This window comes from Gallinula chloropus (genome assembly GCF_964237585.1).
Source record: "Gallinula chloropus genome assembly, chromosome: 9".
Classification (NCBI taxonomy): Eukaryota; Metazoa; Chordata; class Aves; order Gruiformes; family Rallidae; genus Gallinula; species Gallinula chloropus.
This window is the reverse complement of record NC_140094.1, coordinates 21521706-21548062: the sequence shown is the minus strand read 5'-3', so window position 1 is coordinate 21548062 and position 26357 is coordinate 21521706. Positions and strand designations below refer to the sequence as shown.

The 26357-nt window shown below is 43.5% G+C and overlaps 1 protein-coding gene across 2 annotated transcripts in view; it reads left to right on the top strand.

Annotated features, from left to right (window-relative positions):
- Window positions 1–348: 348 nt before the first annotated feature.
- ALDH1A2 (aldehyde dehydrogenase 1 family member A2) overlaps window positions 349–26357 on the top strand; it is a gene marked incomplete at its 5' end in the record, with an annotated part of 51064 nt that continues 25055 nt past the window's right edge. Inside the window, 4 exons of one of the 2 annotated variants that reach the window (XM_084268132.1) lie at window positions 349–480; window positions 23757–23861; window positions 24046–24186; window positions 25777–25906. In XM_084268132.1, the coding sequence (XP_084124258.1) occupies window positions 364–480; window positions 23757–23861; window positions 24046–24186; window positions 25777–25906 (493 nt within the window). The remainder of the gene's footprint in view (window positions 481–23756; window positions 23862–24045; window positions 24187–25776; window positions 25907–26357) is intronic. The other variant, XM_084268133.1, reaches the window with a different exon arrangement.

Below are 26357 nucleotides of genomic sequence, written 5' to 3'. Positions count from 1 at the left end.
GTTCCCCAGCCCCGTTCCTCGGGCGGCGGGCAGCGACCCGCGGCTCCGTCCCCCCGCGGGCTGGCAGGGGAATCCCCGGCGCCGGGGGGGGGGGGGGCGGGGGGCGCCGCGGCTGCGCTGCGCGAGCGAGCGGGGCTGCGCCGCTATCGCCCTAGGTAGGACGGACCTGCCCCCCTGCCTCTGCCCCCATGTCCAATAAGAAGAGACCCGGCTTGACACCTGCCTATATACAGAGGACGAGAGCAACATCCTCAGCGCTGGTCTTTGGAGGGGGGGGGGAGGGGGGAACCAACCCAAAACACACCACCACACCAGGTCAGAGCGGGGGGCTCGGTGGTGCTATAAACCTGCCCCCCCGAGACTATGACTTCCAGTAAAATTGAGATGCCCGGGGAGGTGAAGGCAGATCCTGCAGCTCTGATGGCATCTCTGCATCTGCTGCCTTCTCCCGCTCTCAACCTTGAAATCAAATACACCAAGGTAAGTTGTGTTCGTTTGTTCTGGTAGGGAAACTCCTGGTTTTCCCTCCAAACGGGGGTTTTGCTTAATTCTGTTTCGTTCTACCCTGACCAACTTGAGTGGAGGTATAAAAAGCTAAGACTGCCTTGAATCTGTAATCGTCTGGAAAAACATAGGACAGTAGAGAAACCAAATAGATCTGTTGGGACTGGCTTTGCCACTTCACTCCTCTTTAAGCCTAAGTGTTTTCTACAGAGCTGTTGGTGGTTTATTTTCAGTGCAAAATCAGTAGTTCTTGAACACATTTCAGCTGCTTTTGAGGTGCTTCAGAGGAAGTTACTATATGTACCTGTGTATCTCTATCAGAAAATAAAAATGTTTTCTTTTGTGGATTACCCTGTGTGCCCAAGGGATCCTTTTACAATTCCTGGAGGACTCTTAATAGTACCAGGTTGTTACAGCACTTGGAGCAGGTCTCTGCTAACTTCCGTGATACTTGGATATACTCTTGGACATTCAGGAGGGCATGTTTTTTCCTACTAAACTTTAAAGCTAGTTTTAATAAAGAGAGGGTTAAGAACAAACCCATTGGGTCAATGTAAAACAAAATCTGCTGGTTTTCTGTGGTGTATTATAGAACTAAATTGGTTTTGTCTATTGAAATGGGCTTTAAGAACAGTTATTTGCTTGTTAATGCAATTTGAGGTTTTAAATTCGTTTATATATTTTGAATCTTTGCATCTTTAGTTAAAGAATGTTTTCACCTCTGTTGGAGAAGTTTCAGATGTATTGTATAAGCAGGTTACAATGTGTCAGACTTTGTCTCTAATTACCGAGTAACTTAATAGGAAAATAAGCACATCAGCACTGGGAAAAGGTGATAACGTTTTTATCTACTGGAAATACAACTTCAGGAGCTTTAAAGCTGATAGGGAACTAATTTTGGCTGATGTAGTGTAATTTTTTCCTCCATATCATCATTTTAAAAGCTTTTCATCTTTTCTCTTTTTTTAAGGGGGTGCCAAGACTAATTTGTCCTCTAATTTGTTACAGCAATTCCATGTTCTGGGGGAATGTTTCAGAGCACACTCCACTATTGTAGATTTCTTTACATTTTAATGCAAACTGCAATATGCAAATTAAAAGATGCCTGTGGTTCCTTGCATATACCTTATTTGAAAATGGTTTAAAGAAATATGGAATGTAATGATGGGATTTGTGTGGTGCTACACTTTGCAGCAGTCATACAGTGCAAATAGCACTTGGCATGGATTTTACTTATTGCTGGTTTCAGTGTAAAGTGTGTTTCGGGGTGTTGGGTGGAGAGCACTTGAGAGTAGCATCACAGTCAGTTTGCAGAGTAAGTGCACTCACATTTCTCTGTTCTAAAACTACAGAATTGGTTCTAAATACATTTGTAAAAGTCCTGGGCAGTGATATCTTCCCGTCTGTGAGAACACAAGCTGAATAAATCAGATATATAGTGCCATCATCTCAGAAATATGTAAGATGTTACACATTTTGTACCAACGGAACAAGGCAAAGAAGGTTAATTTATTTCATTATTAAGCCAAAAACAATGGCAACCTATTTCTTTTAAGCTTGGTCTTGAGATGTCAGGTAACTCCTGGTTGCTTTTGAGAGAAACTTGCTTTAGGGCAGGTATTGGATATTTCATTTGGCCATATATCCTCTGTCTCTGTTTTTCTGCTGTCTTGCTTTTCCCTCCTTTTTCTCTTTCTCTGCAGGAAATACAAGTGATTTATAGATAATTGGAGTCTTCAGCTTGGAGTCTTGTCTTGCTCAGGACTTTTATCCAGGATCCACTTTCCCACCTATTACAAAGAAAAACAATCAAAAATGAAATAATGGATTGTAACTTGATTCTTTCTTTTGGAGGAGTGGTCACTTCATGTCTTAAATGACAAACAACTTCCATAAACAATAAATAACATTAGACTAAAGCACTTTAGCAAAAAAAACCCTCAACGACCCCAAACCTTGTAAAATCAGACATCTGTAAGCATTCCTAGCAGACTCTCTCCTGCTTGTTAGCTGAGAATTTTAAATGCACAACCAGGATACAGAACTCTTTATTACAGCTGTCTCTGAATGTAAAATCTTAACCATTTGGGACCTAATGCTTTATGAAAACTAGAGGTACCTGTGAACATTTAAGCTAAGTGAAGTAATTTAAAAATATGTTTTGCCAATTAAATCCCATTTCTGGAACTCTAGAATTGGGAAATAAGCAGTTTTGGTAGGCTAGAACATGTTAACATTCCAGGAATCCCTAAACAAGATTTGTTAAAGACTTGCAATAAAGAGTAAATTTATTATCCATTAATCTGTAAAGCTTTAGGTTGTCCTTGGAATTACTGTGGAAGCTCCTTTCTGGAACACAGATAAACCAAATCCTGCCCCTGGGATTTTTGTGTATTCCCTTATTTAGCAGAATTATTGAAACTTGTGAAATGTTCCTCTGGCAGGTTTACTGCAGCCAGCAGAAAGCTGTGTGTGAAGTCCTTCTGATGTGTGCACCTTGGCACCCAGCAGCAGTGGGGCGTTGACATGGTCAGAAAACATCTGTAGTGGTGACAATGATGTGTTTTTATGTAAGGTGTGCAGCAGTGCCTATTGTGACTTCAGCACTGGGAGAAGAGCATTGAAGAAGCCTGTGCTGCTTTAAAAAAACAGCCATTAGACACATTTCCCCCTGTTTTTTAATGCCTTGGCATGGTCTCTGTGGAAAATAAGGTGGTTTAGGTGTATTCCCTAAGAACTGCTGAATAGGATGTGAACCAGACATGAAGATGAGCGTTCAGGCACCAAGGGTTAAGTTTTCCTCTGTGGCTCCAAGTACTAAAGCTGCGAAATTACCTCTCTATTCATCATGATGACTCTCTAATTCTCTGCTTCTTAACGTTAGGATTTGGGGAGGGATTGTGTCTGCAGAACAGGGGACCTTCCAGTATTGCATGGAATTAGGTTACTCCACAGCCCTGTGGCACAGCAAGCCCTCCTCAGGCTTGGGCATTGCTGTGTGCAGTAGGTAAGGGAGCACATAGGTAGGAAGGGCATCCAGCCTTCTCCCTGGCAACAAGTCACACTTGTGCAAAGGTCAGTGTTCTGCCAGGAGCTCTGCTGGGATGGGCTGCTCCAGACATCAGATGTGTGAGACAAGTGGTAGCATGGTGTCTGGTGAGGACGAGCTATTAGCATGTTCTGTGCAGGAGGCACACCCCTCAGCAGATGGTGCTGAGAACACCATCGCTTCTGGGGGTGATCAGTGGGTTCTCAGTGTTACATTGATGCCTCCCTTTTCATGATCTTCTGAAACTCTGTTCTCCTTCCTGAGACTTGAGCATCTCCCAAATGTCTGACCGTTCAGTGGATTGAGCCCTTTGCAACATTTTCCTCCTGCTGTCTCTCTCTCTTTGAGGGGCCAGAGGTGTTTCCCTGCTGTCTCTCTCTCTTTGAGGGGCCAAAGGTGTTTCTGCAGGATGTGGCTGTCCTTCCTTTCTTATGGCATAATCAAATCTGCTTTATGAGTATTTTCATAGTGATCTGAGTAAGTCACGTTGACTCTAAAAGACAGCTGGAAATCAAATGCAGACCCCAGGGTTCTGTCCTGTCCTGTCCTGCCTCTGTCACTACATCATGTAGCTGAGTGAACAAACGTTCTGTTTGCTTCGTCTTGGGGACACTAATCCAGCTGGATGTTTCACGTTTTGTTTCTTGCTGGACACCTGATTAAGGTCTGAGAAAGAGTTGAAGAACTTTAACATATGGAAATGTTGAAGAATTGTGGTTTTGAGAGCTTTTTATAGAGATGCTCTGAAGGGCTGATGTTGCAGCACTGTGGCAGTGAAGAGGTACAGAAATGGTTTTGGTGTAATCATTTGTGAATTGGCCAACAACTGTAATTTTTTGTCCTGTGTATGAAGGTTTCCCTCTACACCTGGACCAGAGCCTGAATCCAGGTCAGTTTCTAAGCACAGCCCAGGTAAACTACCCAGCACTGCAACAGAAAACTCTGTACAGCAGTTTGCATTAAGTGCAGGCAAACTGCTGCTGGGTCCACAAGAACTAACACATACATTTCCAGTTCTGGTATGATAAGCGTTAGTTCATTACCAAGTTTCAGGATTTTCAGTCCAGTTGTGCTTCCTTGCTGGTTTCCAGAGATGAATGCTGCAGAACACTGACAGAAATTCTTTCCACCAGAATTTCCAGCATGTGTTTTCCAGGTAAAATTCTAGACTGATGTTAAGATAGGATGCAGAAAAATCTGCTTCATTTATGATACTATGCAGAATCTTTGTCATTTTTTTGAGCTGAAGACAAGCTTTGGCAAAACTCAGTTAAGTGATGGATACCTGCTACTGCTTCCCACCTGTCTTTCCCTGAATGAGCTCACTACTTAAATGCCTTTTGAAGTCAGATTCGGTGGCTGATGCTTGGAGGAACCAGCCTGCCTTTTGGGTCAGCTCAGGGAGCTCTGTCCATGGGAGCTCCATCACAAAAGTGATGTTTGCACTGAGGTAGTTTCCCCCTTTATGGCACAGTTCTGCATTGGATGCTGACACTAGGTATGTCCCTCTGTGTCACTGTATATGAAGTTTTATGGAATATAGTGTATTTAGACTTACTGTTGTTTACAGCTCAAATTCTCTTGGTGTATGTTCATGCTTTGTGGTTAGTATTACAGTCCATCCACCCATACAGCAATTGCAAACTATTTATGCACTTACTTCCCATCAACAGCCCGAATATAGAATTCCTTCTTTTCTCTCAAATCTTTAAGCTCTTCTGCACAAACCAATTTACCCAGGTTTTGCATGAGTGATCAAGAAACAATTGCAGACCTCTGCATGCCCAGTCCCCTGCCTCTGCTTACTCCAACACAGCTGCTGTAACTGTTTATTCAAGAGCATTGGAAATACAGAAACTACCAGGCTGAAACTGGCAACAGCTAGATTACCACTGCAGATAGCCACTGTATTTCTGAGCAGGTAACTGTTGTAGCAGTGACCCTTCACTGGGTTGAATTTTTAAGGAAAGAGTGAATCTTTAGGGAAACTGCAAGCTGGTGTAATGCATCAAGCTGTGCAAGACTATATTGCTGGCTAGAGGGGAATTTCCTTTGTGTCCAGTGTACAAGGTCAGATGACAAGAGCCATGCAATTAGTGCTTTTCTCACATCTTTGCAAAATGGTTTATGCTTTCAAGTATTCCAGTGCAAAAGATGCATATATTTATTTGCACAGCAAAACCAGGAGGTAAGCAATAATCAGAGCACTTACCCAGTTTGTAGAACAGCCAAATTCATACCCCTGCTCTGAGCAAGCAGAGCAGAAACCTAAATATGGATGCCTGCTTTCTGATGGTGGATAGGTCCCAATTTTGGATGCTATCTGCATTTAGCAATCCTTGGAAGGAGTCTCACATCCTCTCCTGTTGGGTAATTCGGTTGTAATTGTTTATGAGGCCTGAGAGATACTTGATATCAGCTGCCAGTGGGCAGAACACTTATGTAGGAAAAGTAGGATTTGGGTCTTTGCTCCAAGAATACTCATGGTGTTGGACAGAGCAGGGAGTCTAGGCATTGGCCCTATCAGACTGTTGAGCTGGGATAATGTGTCTTGAACACACACTTTCATTCTGACCAAAAAAAATACCCCAAAACAAAAACCTCTTTAATTTTCCATTCCATTCTGTCCTTCAGAAGTACTTCCCACAGGCATTTACCAGTCCTGGTACATTTCCATATTCAGAATTCTGTCTTGATTTATCCACATTTTCTGATTAAAAAATCCCAACAGTACAAAAATCCTTGATGCTCTGTGCTCAGCCTGACCGTCTGCCTGTCGGTGCAGAGCTGTTCCCAGAGCCTAGTGTGCTCTGCGGGTTCGGAGTTCCTCGCTGCCCGGAACAGCCTGGCTCCTGGGAGCACCCGGGCAGCGCCGGTCCCTGCGCTTCCCGCACAGGAGCGGCTGCCTCCAGCAAGCTCTCCATACCCACCCCAAGGGCTGGGGCCGTACCCGCATCTAGAAGTAACTTGAGCCCTCCCTTCCCACCGGCTTGGCTTTGCATTTGCCACCTTTGTCAAACTCCATCTACCCTGCAGTTGCCCAAATGCCTTTCAACTTCACCCTAGTGATATTTTCTTCGTTACTCTAATTAATCTGGATATTTTTATCTGCAAGATATGTACCTTACTATTAATGATCTGCAAAAGCAGGTGAACCAAGATATCGATTGCGAGTCACGGTAATGAAGGGGCACCTTGCTATTAACCTCTTCCCAGGGAGAATTACCCATTTATTTCCAGTCTTTTTATCTTATCTCCCAACCACTTTTTAATCCATGGCAGGACTTTATCTTTCACCATATGGTTACTAACTTTCCTTAATAGCCTCTTGCTAAGGACTTTATCATCAAAAGCGTTTTTAAAGTCTAAATAAATTATATCCACTGATTCATCTCAGCTCCTCATTTGACTAACTATCTTCCAAGAAATCTTCCAGGTTTAGAGAGATAAATGACAAAAGATGAGTTCAGTGGTCCATATCATAAATTCTAAGCCAGATCCTAAATAAAGTCACATTTCTTCAGTCACAGCTCTGCAGCTATCATTCCTAAGACTTTACTGTAAGGTTTTGTTATTTTTTTTTTAAATTCTTTAATTCACTTCTAGAAAACACAGCTTGTTTGATTCTCTTTTTTTTTTTAATGAGAACTCTCTGAAACAAGTAACATCAACTTTAGTTCAGCTGAAAGACATGAAAGACAAAGACTGCATTTACACAGAGACAGCCTAAGGAGGAAGCTGTGCAAATACAATATAAGCTTGGGTGTGTAAAGCTTTGTGCAGTCCGTTAGTGAGGAATCCTCAGGGAAGTGAGGAGCTCCACTCGAGCACAAATAAGGGTGTGAATAGCTATGTGAAGCTTTACAACTAAGGGTTACACAGAGAAAGATGAAGTCTAAAAAACGATTGCTGCCTAAGGACCTGATCCGCGCTGGTCCGGCGGCTGGAGGAATTCCTGCTCGGGCTGACTTCCCTCCAGAACACAAGGTCCATCCTTCAGGGCTTGTCTAAAAACCTATTTCTGCTCACCAGCACGTTGTGTTCCTTTGCATAGCAATCTGCCTTGTGACAGGGATTCTAAGTTCTGCAGGGTAACCAGCCTGCAGATAGAGGAGCAGTTCGTTACTGAATGTAGGATAGTGAAGCCACATCAAAGCCTTGCTGCAACAGCGATGCTGAAATAGCCTCCAACTGACAGAAGGAGAAAAGGCCTTCATTCTGGTTCACTTACAGTCAGGTCCTGCCCCAGACAGCCCAGTGAAACGGGTTTGTGCCTTCTGACTTCGTAGGACTGAAGTGGGGAAATGCTTCAGAACAGAGATCCATCTACATCAGGTTCTGTGACCCGAGTGTGAATGTTCAAGGTCGGCTCAGTCTCAGCTGACCTCAGCTGGAGGTTCAAACACCAGGACCGTACTGGCCACACTGAGGATGTAGGCACTGCTCTGTCAGGGATTCGTAGGCAATGACATCTTTGGAGAACTCAGAATCCAAGGGGCTGCTGGTGGGACAGCTGTGGGGAGAGGCCTACAGCAGGGGGTGTGGTTACACAAAGGATATACCTTGCTAATTTCCACGTGAATTTCCCTATGCCCTGATTGAAAACAAGTGGGTTACACAGATACATTTGGAAAGTCACAGAGCCCTGGGAAGTGTGGCACAGAGAAATGGGCTGTGGCCTCTTTGCAGCACTTGGGTGGGAGGAGGATGCCAGGGAGACACTATCCTCTTGCCACGGTCATCTCACAATGATTACCCAAAATCTCTCATTTTGACTCAGACACTGTCAGAAAGTGCCTTTCTCTACAGAAATGCCAAACACTTGTGTTTGCAGAGGTGAAGGCTTCCCTCTGGAGTGAAAATGATTTATTTCCAAAGCAGAGTTATTTACTATTTTGGGTAAATAGAAGTATTATTTGACTGTCATAGAAGAGCTGATTTTGCCCTCCTGTGACTAGGTCAGCATGACTTAAATTTGGCTCAGATCTTCATTTAATCTGAAATAGGATCTCTCCAATTGGAACATTCTTCTGGGTCTGTGCTGTCATTGTGTTCTGGGCTCCAGTGAGAAAACCACCACTTAACACATCGTCTTCACCACCCTGATATATCCTTGTGGTTTCTGTGTAATTCCTGATGTCTCAGCTTTTGAAAACTGGCAGCATGCAGATGCACTATCATTTGGGATTTCTTCCTGGAACTTTATTTATCTCTTTGCAGCACAAACAGGACTGAAGCACCCTTGTCTTGGACATGCCCTATAAAGGAGCTTGGATGTATTGCTGGCCCTAGCTGTGGTATAGATGAGCCCCCAGAACAACTATTTTACCTGTCACCTTCTAGTGTTCTAACTACTGGCCCTGCTTTTCTTCTCTTGGCCACATGTAACACCAGAAATATCATCTATGTGGGTATAGCAAAACTAAGATTCCCCCCCCAAAATGAGCAGCCACTTCTGGAAATATCTTCTGTCTTGCTTTTACACCTTTCATAGCCAGGTTGTTTTTGGAATCCACTGACTCCCCCTCAGCCTGTATGTGTTACGTATTAACCTTGGGCTTCTCTTGGCTGTTTTATTTGTGTTACCTTTCTGGTATTTCTCATCATAACATTTCACGGCATTTTTTAATTTTCCTTTAGTGTTTTGCAGCCTTTTAAAGCTAGCAGTGTTTCTTGGCCTGCAGTGCCTCTTGTATCTTCCTGCTTAGCCATGCCATTTATTTTCTCTCTTGTGCTTCCCATCTTTAGCCTTGAGAACACAAATCTTCTCTGACTCTTTCACACTCATAAGCCACCACGCTGGTTCTATGGATTTTAATTTCCTAGCTTCAAGCAGGGAGTTTCTAAGTTACTTCCTCTTTTAAAAAAAATTGCTGCTTGAAGTTGAGTATCCCAGAGAGTAGGGCTTCTTCATGTGTTTCTCTCCTGCAATGAAGCTGAAATTACTTACGTGGTAACCATTTCTCAGGGGATCAGACACAGTTTTTAGTGCTTGACAGGGCTGTGTCAGGCGTTGTTTGGATTGGGGTACAGAAAGCTGCTTGTTCTTTAGACGCTGTCTCAGTGCTGCTCTCACTGAACTGACACAGGTACTTCTGCAGCATGTTGCCTTCATGTTCTTTTGCCACTTTGACATCACTTCTGTTGCTCTTATATAGAATATAGTCTGTACTTCACTCCTGCTGTTATCCTGCTTGACCTACCCTGCCTGTATATCCATGGGTCTGTTACAGTTCTCTTGCAAGAAATACCCATGCAACTCCTTGCACACAGAGCTACTCCCCCCTCTCTGCAGCCTGGCTTGTCCTCCCTGTGTGGCTTATACCTAGAAATATGCCTCTGATGATTCTCACCCTCTTTTTTCCTATGATACAGTCCAGATCACCCAGTTTCACACTCGGATTCCTTATGCTCGTTTATAGGCACTTGTGCTTTTATTTCCTACCTCTGTGACGTAGATGAAAATTGTGATCTAGTTAGTTTAAAACCCCTGTAAAGTGTTTTCAGCTCAGCCACTAAAGTAGTTCCCATGACATTGCACCTCTCTGCTACTGTAAAAAGCCCTTAAAATAGAAATTAAACTGGCTGTAATACTTCTTTATGCTGTTAAATTGATTAGAGAAGGCATTTATGTAGCTGCCAGTTGGATACATGCATTTTATTATTTTTTTTAAGGAATCACTTTGTTTTGCTCCTTGAAACATTTGAAGCTTATTTTAAATGTTCTGTGCATCCAGGCATAGCAGCACTGTCCTGATTCCATCAGGCATTTTCCAAAGTTGCCAGCATACTGTAACATACGCCTGCTACAGTTGTTTATGTGGGTTTTTCAGCTGTAACTTTTCCTCTGTAACACTAATGCTGAACAATTTAGTTTAAGTTTATTCTTGAGTAGTTAGAAACTACCAAGAAATTACCACCTGCCTTTCCAAATCGAGGGGGTTTTTTGTATTTTCTCCAGTTTCTTCAGTTGTGGTGTATGGCTGCAGCAGTCCTGCATGGCCTTGAGAAACAGGCACATGTGTTTTTCAGGACATTTGGCTAAGCCTTCACCCCCTTTTCCATCAGTGCCTGATGCTTTGTTGGTCTTCCTCTTTTTGTCCTTATCAGGCTTTCCTTACCGCAGCTACTTAACAGCCTCTTTTGTGATGTCTGTGAGATGCTGTTTTCCAGAGAGGTGAGAACCCAGCTCTGCTTTTTCCCTTCTCCGTCAGAAACTGTGATAGGAGACTAACACTAAATGGGTTAGCTGTGTGGATGGTGACCTGATGGTCCAGCCCTTTGATAGGGATTTTAAAATCCATTTGTTACATCACTAAGGACGTTTTTAGCTAGCATCACTCAACTGCAACTGTTATTATTCTGCTCCTTCCATCAAAGCTTTTAGAACACATTAATTGATTCAGTCTCACTGTAGAACTGGTGACAAGGCTCCTTCACAGATGGGAGTTTAAATTTGTGGGAGTGTAACCATGACTAACTCAGTAGGTCAGTGTCAGAGGCAGGATCTCTTGCTAAATCAGCCCTGCTACTAGAAGATAAAACTGTACTGTTCTGTGGAATGGAAATGCAGATGGATGTCAGAGCCAGTGCTTACACGTGGATGCCTGTCTGCAGTCCTGCATGGCATCACCTGCACGCTTCTCTTTGCACACACAGTACAGATGGAAGGACCCCTTTGTGCTCTTTGCTGCGTGTCACTTTATCAGTTGTCAGCTCTGCTGTTGTTCCTCTGAGCCTGCCTGGGAGGCAGTGCCCTCCTTGCTGGAAGGCAAGACATAATGAATTCAAATGAAGCTGGGGCTTTCCGTGTTGCTCCCCCCTGTACTTTTCTGTTAGGAGGAGTATTTCCATGGGTGCAGCACAGTGACAGTGCTGGAAGGCCAGGTTGCTGTCTCTGGTGTTGTTTCTATTCACTTTTCAAAGGTTTTGTTGTAGTAAAGTGCTCCAGCATGGAGAGAGAAGGAAAGCCTTGCTAGATGGCAAGCAGGAGCCTAGTGCAGAATGTGCCCAGTGACTGGTGCAGCACAGCTCTTCCTCCCATCAGCCAAGATGGTTGGTTTTAATGTTGGGATTCTAGCTGAAACACCAGTGTGTTCGTGCTCTTGCTGTTCATGCTCTTGCTCTCTGTCTCAAGAGGACAAATCCTTGATAACTTCTTTCCGGGTTAGAAGCCTTTACCTGCTCTCCTAGAGTGGTTCCCTGCCACTGGGAGCCTTTGTAGTCAGCTCTTCCAGCTGTGTGCCTGAACGGTCTTCAGGGAGACTAAAAGCAGTGAACCTGGAATAACAACATTTGACTTCAGCTCAGTCCTGTGAGCATTTAGTGATTACTGAATGGATTGAATTGGCGACATACCTTGTACCAGGTAACTGCCAGAGGGTGCACAAAATCAGCCTTCAGAAATGGGTAGTTACTGGTAAACTCCTTGCAGAAAGCTGGGCACTGGAAGACATGTGTTTGCTGTAACTAATGTGGTTTGTCATGCCTTTACATGCCAATAGTATTCGCAGTGGCTGGGTGAAGCTTTTCTCAGCTTAAAGTCTTGATGATGATTGTAGCCATTTAGTGATCACGTGTGGTTGTGTTCACTACACTGAGCATAAATCCTGTCTTGTAAACAGCAGGGAGACTAATGAGGTTTGCCCACATTCTGGTATCATTACAAGGGGTTCCAACAGAGAAAAAGGGAATTTGGTTAGAAAGGGGAAAAGAAATACGAATTTTAAAGGAATGGGGAGGGAAAAAAAAATCTCAGGGCTGCTTATACGAACATTTCTTTTTAAGGAAGGCTTTTTATTGACAAGACTTATAACCACCTTTGCTCGTTTAAGGAAATCTCTGTATAGTTAGGTTTTAGTTTTGCCTTAGTCCATGTTTTTAATACTGCATGTTTGGCAAAAGGTGAGGGTCATGTTTTTAATTTACACACTCAAAGTTATTAGTCTGCTTCTATTTAAAGGTAAATATAAGAGCTCATTTTTCATGCAGGCCTACATCTCTATACAGAATAGCTTGCCAGTCTTATATAAAAATGTTGAACTCCATTAAATATTGGCATTATTTTGCTATACCCCGAAGTGCTGTATTTGCTTGGGACTGTAATCAGCTCTTGCAAGAACGTTTCACATCCAATTTTAGTCTTAGCACCACACTGTACTTTGGGGTGTAAATTTGTCAGGTATCCAAGCACAGCAGGATACTTCGACAGCTTAAGCCCAGTTCCCCCCCAATCAGCCTTATAAATAATAAAAAGTAAAATGACCTGTTCCAGTTCTGTAGATGTAAAGTCAGTGGCTTATCAACAGAGAGAACTGGAGGAGAAATCAGAAGGGAACTCTGAGGAAAGGTAATCTAAAGGTTTCTTCTCTCCAGAAGAATATTCTGAAGTAGATATATCAGCACTTCCCAGGGCTTATTTATTGAAAAGAATTTCCAGCCTGAGAGATTGATTTCAATGCAGCATTGAATGGAGGTGCTGGGTTCCTCAGCATCTTCTTGAAGAGCAAAAAGGGTTTATAAGTCAGACTTCTGGGAATTGTTATCTCACAGCTTTTTCCAACAAACACAACAATTTGTTTTAAAGGCTTTCACCAAAGATGTCATAAGTGGTAATCCCCATGTTGTAAGTGGGTACTTAATGTGATTTAACTTAATGCTGATGATGCAAAGCTATTCTCCCCCAAAGCCCATTAAGAGCATCCAATTTTCTGGTAGACTAACGCTCCTGCTTACTATCATAGAGATAAGTGACTGTTTAACCAGAACAATAAGGAATAGTTTCAAACCAGGGCCCCAAAACTGAGTGACCACAAAGCTGGGCTTTGTGAGAGTCCAGGCTCTGAAGCAACGTCACAGACTGGATTTTTTTCTTTTTGTGTAGTAATAGTTTGAATTTCTGTACAGACAGGCATTACATACAGGCACTTCCAGTCACCTGAATGAGCACACTGGGGAAGAGAAGTATTTGCTATATTAGTACACGTGGTCTAGGTAGAAAAATGCCAGAGCCAGTCATTGCTGTGTATAAAATAATTGATAAATACTGTTTTATTTCACATCACCCTAAAGTGTACGTAATTTTAACAGTTTACCCAAGGTAATAATGCTCTCATCCTGCTTGCTTATTTGTTTGTTTGACTTCTTGTGGCTTCTGTACATGCAGAATGACATGGAAGGAAATGTCACTGGCGTGGTTTAGCGAAACATGCGAACGGTAACCTTTGAAAATACTCAGTAATGCAAAGTAGAACTGAAGGCAAACTTTCCAGGAGCTTGTGGCTGCTCACTTGGGTCTAATATAGAGTTAGCACTTTGCAGGTCAGTGGCTCTGCTATTTGTCTCTGACCTAACAGATCTGGAGTTCTTCACATCAAAACCAAGTCTTGCTGAGCTGAGATCAAACGTGTTAAGGTAAGGATCTTGCCAGTGATTTATCGTGCCAGGGAGGGTGATCAGGCCATAAGGGGCCACTGCAAATGAAGTTGACATTCCAGCAATTTCTCATGTGTAGTTATAAGGTGATTTTCTCAGAGCTTTTAAGTCAAAATAAATTCCCCCATTGTATTTTTTGGTGTTGCTTGCAGTGCCTGAAACCCTAACTGCAGCATTTATTTATGCAGCATCACTAATTTCTAAGTAAGAGCTTGTTCTTTGGTGCTGAACATTTAAAATGGCAGTTACATACAAGTGATGATCTGCCAGGTTCTTTGAAATGGCAGGACGTGGTTCCCCTGTACAAATAAATAGGGCACCCTGGTTTATGTCGCACGTAACGAGGACGCAGGACTCGCGGGGCACCGTAAAGCTACACGGACTAACACCAGCCTTGTTTGTACAAACCCCTCCTCGTTCCCACCATTTCAGATGTGTGCTTGAGAAAGGGTTTCCAGGATCAAGTTCTTAATACCCACAACTTCATTAAAGCCCAGCGACAGCCCAGTAATGGATTCTGTAAGCACTCTGTCCTCTTCATTCCTCATTTAACAGATATTTGGAAATCTCCTGTTATTTCATTTTCTAAGTTGCAGTAAATGATATCAAGGATCATACACTTCCATCCTCACTCAAATCATTCAGTGATAGCTTTTGTTATTAATTAACTAATTAGTTCTTTAGCCATCCTGGCTTCAGAAACAATGTTTTCTGATGCAGATAAGCAAGACAGTAAATGTTCTTCTCCAGCAATTAAAAAAAGTCCCACAAGGGAGGCTTAGAAACTTAGTTTCTTAGGAATACATTAAATATTACCTCAGCTATGGGAAAGTGTTACTGCTCCTCTATTGTGCTACTAACAGCAGATAAATTCTTCATTATTAATATTTTTTAAAAAAAAAGTAGAAATCACTTTGTAGAAAGCCTTTATCTGCTGTAAGTAAAGTTTCTTCCCAGAGGTTTAATAAAGGCAGCCAAAAGGACTAAAATGTTTGTGGAGTGTATAGTTCAACAGACAAAACAATCTGAAGTTTCTTCTCCTTAGATTAATTTTCTTGAACAACCAGGCGCAAAATAATCCCTTTAATGAGAGTGAATGGAAATAACGGATGCTGTATCAGCATGTGGCACAGTGAGAAACTAAAATAGAAAAGGGTATCATCACAGTTTGGCAGCCTGGGCTTTGTGCAGGAAATACTTGCGGGGGAGGAGGAGAGTAAGCATGCTACTGCATGTTGTTAAGACTTACTTAATCTTCTTAACTAATTACTCGCACTTCCTAATTCAAAATCATACAAACAAAAACGTTTAGATAAGCTGGGAGTTTTTTCAAATGGGTGCCCCCAACAGCTTAGAAAATAAACATGACAGGTTTCCCCTGTCTGATGTGCTGCCATTTGCAAAAGAACAGACCCAACTCTCAGGAGTTGGGCAGGAGACTAATTAAGACAGGAAAACAGGCAGGTCAAACATTTGGTGTGAGGGATTTGGGACATAGGGGAGAAAAAATGACGTTACATTCCACTTTCACAGCAGTCTGACAGGAGGCTTCAAGCCCTTTCTCTGATTCCATTTGCTGCTCAGGGCCCTGGATTCCCCCAGGTTCTCCTCCCAGTCACACCGGTTCCCTCGCGTACCATTCCCCCAGCCCGTACTGCCTGTGCCCTGGCGCGGCGGGGCACTCGCCGTATCTGCCGTGAAGCCCTTAAACCAGACATCCAAGCAGGCAAGAAAGAGCCCCCAAGGGACAGCTTCTCCCTCCTCACACCCCATGGGGCCTGGAAAGAGACTGAGCTTCTGCATTAGATGCTACCGTTAGGTACCAGAGCCTATGAACCCTCCTCCAGCTTATGTCTCCGTGCTGAAATCTGACTTCATTTAGACACGCTGAAATGTCACTGAGACCTTGAGGTGTTTACCTGTTTTAAATACTTGGCTTGCGCTCCGAAGTCCTCTGATGTCAAGGACTGTTTCTGATTTCAGTAGGCTTGTCTGAGGCCTTGCTACTTGCAAGTTGCATCCAGAGAAGCTGAACACTGGTCTTCTCCCCCAGACACGTAACCTTGGCACAGGTCTCAGGTTGCGTAGAAGTAACTCTACTAGATTTCAGTGTCTGACTGTGCTGGCAGCACAACCAGAGCAGCCTCATTCGCTTCCTGTGCAGAGATTTGATTTGCAATTCTACTTTTTGGATCCTCCTGCTGCAGTATGTTTGCAAATGTTTCACATTCTCCAACCCTCTCAGTACTCTCTGACGTTTGGACTCCAGATTTCTTGAGTGAAATGTCAAGCTTGGGTTTATGAAGGATACCTTCATTTATGATAGCCCATGTCTAAAAGCCATGACACAACCCTTCTGGCTCTGAGGTCCAAATGAGTTTTTAAAAAAGCAACCCAAATACCACAAAACACAGCCAGGGTTAGAAAAGAGCTCTTCTTTCTTTTCAAATCTCTTTTGTTTGGAGGAGTGTGCATGTGTGTGTGGGGTAAGGAGAAGGAAGGAGCCAGGACAACCCAGCAGCCAAAAAGGAAAAATAAAAATCAACATGTTCTGGTTTTGTTTGGCCCTCACAGACCTCACAGGCTCTAGAGCAGGTGTCAAGTTTCCAATGAAACAGCTTTATCTCCCAGTACAAACATCCCTCTGGAGGCTGTTGCCATTGCTTCCTTTTCATCGACTGGGGACTGATTCAGCTCCCACTGAAACCAGTTGGATGTTTCCTTTTATTTGACTGTGGGTGGGATTGGACCTCTAGTGGCTGCAGACCAGCGATGTCCACGGGCTTGCCAGAATGAAAAGTTCAGTTAGTCTTCTTAAAACAATGACAGTTCCTCCACAATTGAAAAGGCATCTTTTGCACAAGGACCCAAATCTTGCTCTAACCGTTTCTGTTTATGTGCCTGCCTCGCCTCGGGTGGGGGCAGTGCCTGAAAGCAACACTGTTGCTGGCACGGCCCCACCAAGGTCACTCGCGGAGTGTCTGGAGAAGCGGGATCTGCACCCAGTCTGTTTGCAGATGGGCCTCCCAGCCCGTTGCCCGTGCCCTGCGCCCTGCCAGCGGGGCGCAGGGTCTCTGCCGGTCACCCCAGCGAGCCCTCCCCTGAAATAAATGGCGCTGCTGACCCACTGCTGGCCAGGCCGCAGCCGGGCTGCTGGGGCTGCCTCTTGCTCTGGGGCTGCCTTTTGCTCTCCGGGTGCCGCCCCGCGCCCCGGGCTCTGCTGCGCCTGACGCCAGCTGTGGGCTGCAGGCTCTCCCAGGAGCGCCCGCCGCACGCTCTGGCTAGAACGTGGGAGATCAGTTGTATCAAGGCGGCCATAAAAGTGAAGGAAAACAAAGCCTGAGAAAATAAACAAGCTGCACCTCTGATTGGCAATCCCTTCTCCTTCGTTCCCTCCCAGTTGCACTAATCGTTAGGGCTCTTGAAACGTTTCCAAAGCAGAGGAAATGAAGTTGCCGGGATGGGAAAGGATATGAAACTTCCTGAGCAGACTGAGGCACAGGTGCCCAGTATCTGTGATGTTATGCAGTATTTACCAAGGGAAATGCTGCTGCTGGATTTTTTGCATGCCTCTAAAATTGTTGTATGTCCCCTGTCCCCCCCAAAAAAGTGCCATTATGTAGTAAGGCCTCTGGCTATGAGGAGATACTGAGCGCTGAACAGCTGTGATTCTCTTATAAAAAGTACTCTGGCATCTGATGCCCCCTCCCCCATCCTTGCAGCTTTCATGTCAAAGGCTCTCTAGAGAAAGTCACATATGAAAAAAAGATCTTTGATGGAATGAGACTATAACCAGCTACTAAATCAATTGAGTTAGGAAATTCCCATTCCTTCCTCCGTTCATCCAGAACCGTATCTCCTGTGGGAAGCCATTATTATTTGGATGTTAAAATCCTCTTCCTGTACCAAAAACATTTCTGGAGCTGCAATAGCACAAAAACATTGTTTATTAAATCCATGGGAAAATAATTCCACCTCCAAAGAGCTGAATGCTAGGCCACTGTCTGTCCACTGGCTGAAGCTCTTATACAGCTGGGAGCCCAAAGAAAATGTCTGATGACATCATCACTAAGTATTATGGAGTGAAGAATGTAGCTCATCTTTTCACTCACACATCATTTGAGAACATTTTCAGGAGAGGAAATGAAAAGTTACATTGTTGCCACCTGTGTTGATTACTCTTACAGATTAAAGGAGCCCAAATTCCCTTTTTTCCCTCTGTTTTCCGAGCAGACAATACCAAAAAGAGACACCGAGTGTGCAGGAATCCCCAGTGAACTGAAAAATCAATCAGTTCCCTTTTCCAGACCCAGGGCTTGTCCCCCAGTGAACATCAGAAGGAATCTGTAGTGCCACAAAACCAAATCTCATTCAACTAGTTGCTGCAAAGAGGGTGTTGTTAGTTCTGTGCTGCCTTTTCATTAGATACATACGCACCCCACAGAGATCGTTGGTTGGTATTTTTTCACTGGTAAATAGTGATGAGAACACAAAATCCTACCCATTTTCTTCCTGCTCTAAATTTTGCTACTACTGCATTGCAGATGAGATTGTTCAGCCTGGTTTTGTACACATCCCTTTCTCTTTGAACACTTATTGCTCCAATTACCTGCTTGGTTTGCAATGAAGTTGCTAATTATTAGTAAGCCAACTGGGACAGATGGTTACTTAAACAAGACATTGTAGTTGTTTAATTGCAAAGTTTGATTTGCTTCACTTTATGCTAAGAACATTACTCTTGGCTTGATTTCAACACTGATGAGCATCCAGAAAGGCTGTTGAACTCAGTTCATGATGCTTTGGAAGTGCAGGGCTTACGCGAAACGCAGCGCGTCAGTTCCTTCCGACTACACGTCAGCAGGGGCTCAAAGTAACTTGAATTTTCACATGGCTTTGAATTTTCCTTTTCCTTTCTATACTCTTTTGTATTAGATGGTATCTCAAAGGCCCTGAACAGGCATGTGCCCTGTAGGAGGGGTCAGATCACTGCCTTGATTAGTCCTAGGGCCCTCTGTCAACAGCAGCCATGTGTAGTTAACCACGGGCAGAACCTGCACCTACAAATACCTGGTGTGCCTGTTATCTTGCAGCGTGCTACCAAAAGGTCTATGACAGCACATGCATGTGAGGAAGAGGTTATTGTCAGTACCAGGAGGGATGTGCCTGTTGTTTTGGGAATCACCATGCCTTCTCCATCTTTCATTTGGAAGGGAACAGAACTCATAGAGAGGCCTTTATGGTGAGCCCTCATGAGCATGATGGCACTCCACAGGCACACTCACAGGGCCAACGGGAGCGCCCAGCCACACCCGTTATGCTCACAGGCCTGTCTGAAACGTCCCCATCCCACACACGTGCACACACCTCACCCAGCCGCTACCTCACCGCTGCCGTCTTCTGCACGGTGCCTTAAGCAGCACTGCTGGGAGCAGATAGTGTTTCGTTTCCCCCTTCCAGCAAGGCACACCAGCTCCAGCTCGCTGCCTTGCTTACAGGAGCCATCGTCTGTTTGCTGGTTGGTTTTGTTCTTGGCCAGATGACTGTACTGACAGGGACGTGTAGGTAAAGAGGAAGGCTTGCCTTTTCTCTTCCTGCTCTGACATTACTGCAGTTACTGGCTGTGCTGAGAGTAGATGGCATACTAAATGCTCATGTGTTCCAAATTTCTTTCAAGTGTTCTCTTCTTCCCTTTCCATGTTGGCAGCGTTTTGATAGCACCCAACAGGCCAGATTATTTAACTACTCACAATACCACATAGCAAATACATGACATATTACATACTTTTCCTTACTGCGGATCACAAAAGGTAACACTAGGACTCAAACAAAAACAGATTACCTCAGTAACTCCTGGAAAACTCAAGTGGTTAATCAGTTACCTTTTATTTACATATATATGCTTAATGCTGAATTAAGTTGTAAAAACCAAAGGCTGATTTATAGCCCCAGTCAGCCTTAATTAACATTGATTCCAGGGGAATAGTAAATGTGAATAGCCTTCACAATTGAGGTTGAACAATGAACTCACTGGGTGTTGTCCAATTTGTAGCATGATTTACATGGAAGCAAGCCCTTCTTTTTTCTAGGGTTACCCCTTTTTCATCTGGTGTTTAGGATGGGTTATATATAATCCATAGATAGGAACATTTGCTGTCAAATATTCTCCCTGATTTAGAGTTAGCCTTTACCATGGTCTCTATAAATTAGGCAGGAAAAAAACCCAATTTGAGGCTTTGCAGGGATTTCTTGTTCTTGCAATGTGTCATCGCTTGTCCATTTCATGGCATTTTTACGAAGTGGCCATAATGAAAGTCAGATTAAATGTACGGGATATATACGTTTAATCAACAGCCATTGGAGTCAGTAGTGCTGGAGGAGTTATAAAACCCCTTGTGAATGCAAATTTATTGCAAAAGAATCTGTGTCTTGGTGGTAGGAATATCTGCTGAATGGTACTACCTGACACAGAACACCTAAAACTTTCAAAAGTGAATTATTTAAGTGTAAGGTTTTGCTTGTAAAGCCGCCAGCTGCTGCATTTCAAGACTTGAAACTGTTCCAAAACATGGGACTAGGTACTTTATTTGTGCACTAGAGTAAATACTCTGATTTTACTGCCAATTTAAATGTGCTCAGTTTACAGTAATGAGCTTGTATAGGCAATACCTTGTTTATAGAAAGTGGAACAGGAAGAAACTAACATTAACCATTAACAGTAGCAATTTCTCTTGCCTTCAACTCTAGCTTATTGCCAAATAGATCCTTCTCATATCCTATTTGAACTATTTGCAATTGCTGTTCTGTTTCTAAATCTGTGGGATAAATAGAGCGTTCGATAAAGTAACACACCATGGAGTTCCAGTCAACTTGAATTGCAGCACTTGTCCTTCTCAGGCACTAGTTCTTATTCCTAGGATGGAATGCCTTGTAAAAGCAACTGTGAGGATAGGTGTTCTTGCCAGCAGAATGTAGTTGACCTGTTTTAATCTTTTTAAATAAAAGATTAAACAGGCCACTTCTCTATGGGAAGAGACTTGTGATTGTTTCCACTGCTCAGGTTCTTGTACTCAACCTGTTTTATTCTTTCAAGACAGATCACATGAGGAACCTATCTATGTATATACTGTAACCTTAAACAACCATCTTTACATCTCTTCTTACCATCTGTCCCTGAAGCTGCCAGCTTTTCTGCCTTCCACTCCCTCCTCAGTGCACCCCCATGCACTCTGTGCACGGCGTTAACTCCACTGACTGCAATGGAAAGGACCTCAGTAAAATCCATCTTCCACACAGGTCACAGAGTTTCTTTGTTTCACTTACTTACACTCTGCAAAGTGACAATGATACACCAGAGGCTTTTGGCTGATGGTGTTAGTCACTGGAGATCTCACTGGTGATTCTTTCATTACCGTATTTTGTCTGGGTTGACTCCAAAATGTCCTGATGGGGCCAATATTTCAGTTTGCAAAGTAGTGTAATCAACTGAGCAGGAAGACACCACCCAGAGCCTGAGGACCCTACTGTCCAAGGACATGACCAGGTTCAAGATAAATGCAGTGTGCAAAAAAAGTGATAGATGGGCAATGGTGTGGTAGGTCCTGGCTTCATCTGCTGCTGAAAACCAGGACAAAAAGGGGGGTAAGTAAAGAAAGGATGGACTCTGCAATGCAGGGAAGGGCACACAGTGAAGTGGCTGAGGTTAGAGGCATAGGGAAGGTAAGGAAACACAAGGGACACACAGCCATGAAAGCAAAAGGGCGTGCGAGGGTTGGTTTCTGTGCACAGCTGTTGTATCACCAGTCTCTTCCAGGCAGGCACAAGTTCCTTCCGCCCCTGTCCTTAGTCAGCTGGACATGAGTCATCTCTGAACTAGAAGCTGTGTCACTGCAGTTAGTGTGGCACTGAGCCTGAGCTAATAAGCCCTGCTGAGAAGAACACAGCTACATGGCTTCCATTTGGCTTGGGGAAAAGGTTGAGCAAGCTCATGTCTGGCAACAGAAATCTCTACAGACACATCATGGCCTTCATGTGCAAATATGAGTGTGAAATTGATTTAGGTTCTTAAAAATGCACAAGCACCTCACTATGTCCTCACCAGGTTAATTTCTTTGGTATTGCAACTGTTGGTCTTGAGCCTTCAGTTTGTATTTTCTCTTGGCTGCCTTTTTTATTCCTACAGCAGTGTTGGGTTTTTTTTTTTCCCAGCACAGTTTTTTCTTAGGGGTTTGTAACCAGCTCCCTTCCTTCCTTACAGGAATTGTAATGCTTTGGTGATCCTCTTTCCTTAAACACCTGATTTTGCTCCCGATGCTTTTTTTGCCATCAGACAAGTTGTAAACGCTTAAGTTAGAGTAAGTTTTGAACTCTGTGGTTGGCAGGCTGGTGCAGCTGTCCTCCTTGTACTATTCCAAGGCTAAAAAATCAGCAGCAGCTGATCTGTAATCATATCATACCATTCTGTGAGTAGAAAGGACCAGTGGGAATTGCATTAATTTCCACATGAAAAATGTAGTTTTTTCATCCTGGTTTTGCCACATCAAACCTTGCTGTAAAGAAAACAAACAGCAAAGGAACTGATAACCTGACACCATTTAAGCAAAGTCCTTACATATGAACTGCATTCCATCATCTCCTTCAGCTCATCTGGCTGACCTGAGCCATGTACCAGTACAAAGATAACAGCTGCTTTATTGCATGGTAGGGAGACAACAGAAAGGGCAAGATTAAAGAGGTGGCAGAGCTCTGCTCTGGACAAGTTGTCTGTGACGTTTATTCTGCCTCATCAGTGGGACGGGGTTTTGTCCCCGTGTCCGTGATGGTTCCGGGAGGAAAGTGGCCCAATACTCAATATTTATCATACAGGCCAGTTTCTACTACCTGAGTATCTCTGAGGAGAGCCGAGACTCCTGATTCTACCCATGCAGATGTAGGGTCTGTGGGTTACAGAGAGCTCTGCTTTGCTCTGCTTTAACTGGAGAAAGGTCCTTGTCTCTATGGACACAACTCCCTCCTGCAAAAACGGTGGTGAACTTTCCTTCTCTCCAGGGGTGAACTCCTCCCTCGTTTTCCTTGAGTGATCTATTTCATGTTTGCTAATAAGAAAGTGCATCCTGTTCTTGAAACTCATGCAGTGTGGCATGTCTGCAGCTACCAGTAAAACTCTACCTTAAATAAACTCACTTGTCATTACCTCTCTCAAGACAGCTCTTGTCAGCACCATTAAAATTCAAATTTGCTTTGCCCATAACAATTAAAATGATGTAAACACTGACAGAATGTAACAATTTCCATTGTTCCAAGCAGATAAGCAAGTTAATTCTGTGCTGCCAGCCATCACTGTGGCCATAATCAACCGACTGTGTGTTGAAGAGCTGTGATGTTTGAGATTATTCAGCCTTGACTGGCTTGTATCAGTGACCAAATGTTTACTTACCAAATTGAATGATTACTCCAAATCCTTGTCTTGTCTCCAGCAGTTTCAAGGCTTTTTCTCTGATACAGATATTTATTTTATTTTAGTTACAGTTTTTGAACCAAATCTGAATGTCAACCAAGATAGTTTGATGTTGCTTCTATAGTACCACTGCCACAGAATACAGAAAGACTTCAGGGGCTGACCCTTGGTGTGAACTCTTGAGAACTGATTCTCAGACATAAATAAGTTTGGGCTCTTTTGTACCAGAATCTGCAGTGTTCCCTGGGAGTTTGTTGTTACACATGCTACTGTTTGCTCCTGCAGGAGGGCTGATGACTCTTCTTCCTCTTCCAGATTTTCATCAATAATGAGTGGCAAAATTCTGAAAGTGGGAGAATATTCCCAGTGTATAACCCAGCGACAGGAGAGCAGATCTGTGAGATCCAGGAAGCTGACAAGGTAATGCAGCCTGTGAATGGGTAGAAAAGCACAACTAGATGGAAGCACCAGAGCCAGAGTAGCACTTTGATTTATCGCGGTTCCGAAACCCATCACGTGAGTGAGGTTGTATGAAAGCGGATTCCAGAAGCCTGGTCATGGTCTCCACCTCAGTGCCTACAGCTTCTTTTTCCTTTCTTGACAGGTTGATACGGACAAAGCAGTGAGGGCAGCTCGCCTGGCGTTCTCTCTAGGTTCAGTCTGGAGGAGAATGGATGCCTCGGAAAGAGGCCAGCTTTTGGACAAGCTGGCAGACTTGGTTGAAAGAGACAGGGCAATTCTTGCTGTAAGTGACACATGAAAATCAACAGGTTTACATTCTGAGAATAAATGAGTTCATAAATGTGTTAATATGAGCTAACATGGAAAGCTGCACTGGGCTTGATGGCTGAGATGGCTGACTGTCTACTTCAGACATGATCCAAAGCTCATCAAAGTCAACAAGTCTTCCAGTTGACTCAAATGAGCTTTAAATTTGATAACAGAGAAAGGAATGGGCGTGCACACATGTGTACCCTGTTATGTGTGCTTGTAACTCTTCTCAGATAAAAGCCAGCAGAGTGAGTGAGGTGCTTTAGCACGTATGAATGAGATGGCAGGTGCAATGCTAGTGACACTGAGCTGGAGCGTGAGCGCTGGGTACTGCGCTCCGCTGTTGGCGCGTGAAGCCAGCGAAGCGCGGGCATTGTTAATGTGGTTTTCCGCATGTCAAGTGCTTTGAACTAAGCTGGTGAACATCTTAATTCCAGCTTTGTCAACACTTAAATCATCTTACCACCAGTGTATACTGTAAAATCGCCACAGGGAGAAGGAAGTGCACAGCAAATCAACTTTACTCTGCCTGTCATTTGATTTGTATTTCTAGAGCCAACTTCCTTACTGAATTGCACTGCAGGCAGTGCCATTCATTGCTCTTGGGGATATAAGTCAGTGCAGAATTAGGCCTCCATTCTTCTCTACAGAAACTCATTTGATGGTTGGTGTGTTACACATGGGCGTACTTTGCCCATTCTTAATGATTTCTATTAGACAGCTATTGAAAATGAGTTAAGCCACTCAGTATCTTAGGATATTTTATTGGATTCTTTTTTGCTAAATGATCTTAGGAACCCCTAAGAGGATAGCTTATAAGATACTTTTAAAATAGGAATATTAACTTAAAAATAAGGACATTAGCTTGTTAATTTATGAGCTTCCCTAGAGGAGAGTTTGTTTATTTGATGGCAATAAATAAACTGGCTGTACAGTATAGATATCTCAGACCTCAGCAGGAGTCTTGGCAGCCACATAGAGAAATTTTTATATTCACATCAATTATCTAAAGAGGGATATGTCCATTCTTCTCTTTATGGATTCAGATCATTAATATGGGGTTACAAGGAGCCCCTTCTCAGCTGTTATCATTAACATAACAGAACCCAGTTTGACAGGCATTTTTATCTTGGCTCCCGATTAAAGCAATTTAGCATTTATGTATCTGGACCAAACACAGGGGTGGTGAGGTCCAAAATACACACAGGCACATGTACATGCATGTGGATACACCCACAAACCCACAAGACAGAGAGACAGACACACATAAGCACACACCCATGCACACGTTCTTGAAATCACAGCCACCCCAGAAAACTCCAGAAGGAACCAGATTTTTTTTAAAGGAAATGCTTTTTGTTTACATTTGCAAAAAGAAGTAACAAAGGGGGGTTGGATAGCTGGGCTGAACCTTGTGGGTTAAGAACATGCCAAGGCATAACTGGTTGGCCTTCATTAAAGTCTGTCACGACTGAGGAGCTCTCAAGGCAGTAAATACCAATACAGGACAAGACCCCAAAAATGCTGCTGTGCTTTTCTCTCTTAACTTTTTCTTGTCCTCTAGACCATGGAATCACTGAACAGTGGGAAACCCTTCCTGCAAGCTTTCTACGTGGATCTTCAGGGAGTGATAAAAACCCTGAGGTATTATGCTGGTTGGGCAGACAAAATCCACGGAATGACCATTCCTGTAGGTAAGGAGGATGAAGGCACAGGTACACACCTACACCTTTCTCAAGGCCAAGTGCCTTATCCATTACAGCTTCAGGAAAGGCAGAAGAGGACCTGGGTTTGGTCTTGTAGTGTGTATCATGTTGCTGAAGCAGATGTTTGCAAGTCAGCAAGGGCTGGAATAGACAACCTGCTGTTGTTCTTCCCTCCACACACATCCCAAAGAGTGGTTTGTTTCTGTCTGAGAAGGAGACAGCTCAATACCCACAGTTAAATACTGTTACACTTCTAAAAAGGATGCAGTATAGGCCTGAAAAATACCTCAGAACACATGAAAACAGTGTTATCTGCCTGTTTAAGACACAGTATGCTTACGTATATATCTTGTTTATATATGTATGTCTTCTTACTGCTTATGCAAATCCTTTTACTTAGGACTAACACTGGATCCAAATTCATTTATACTTTGAGAGA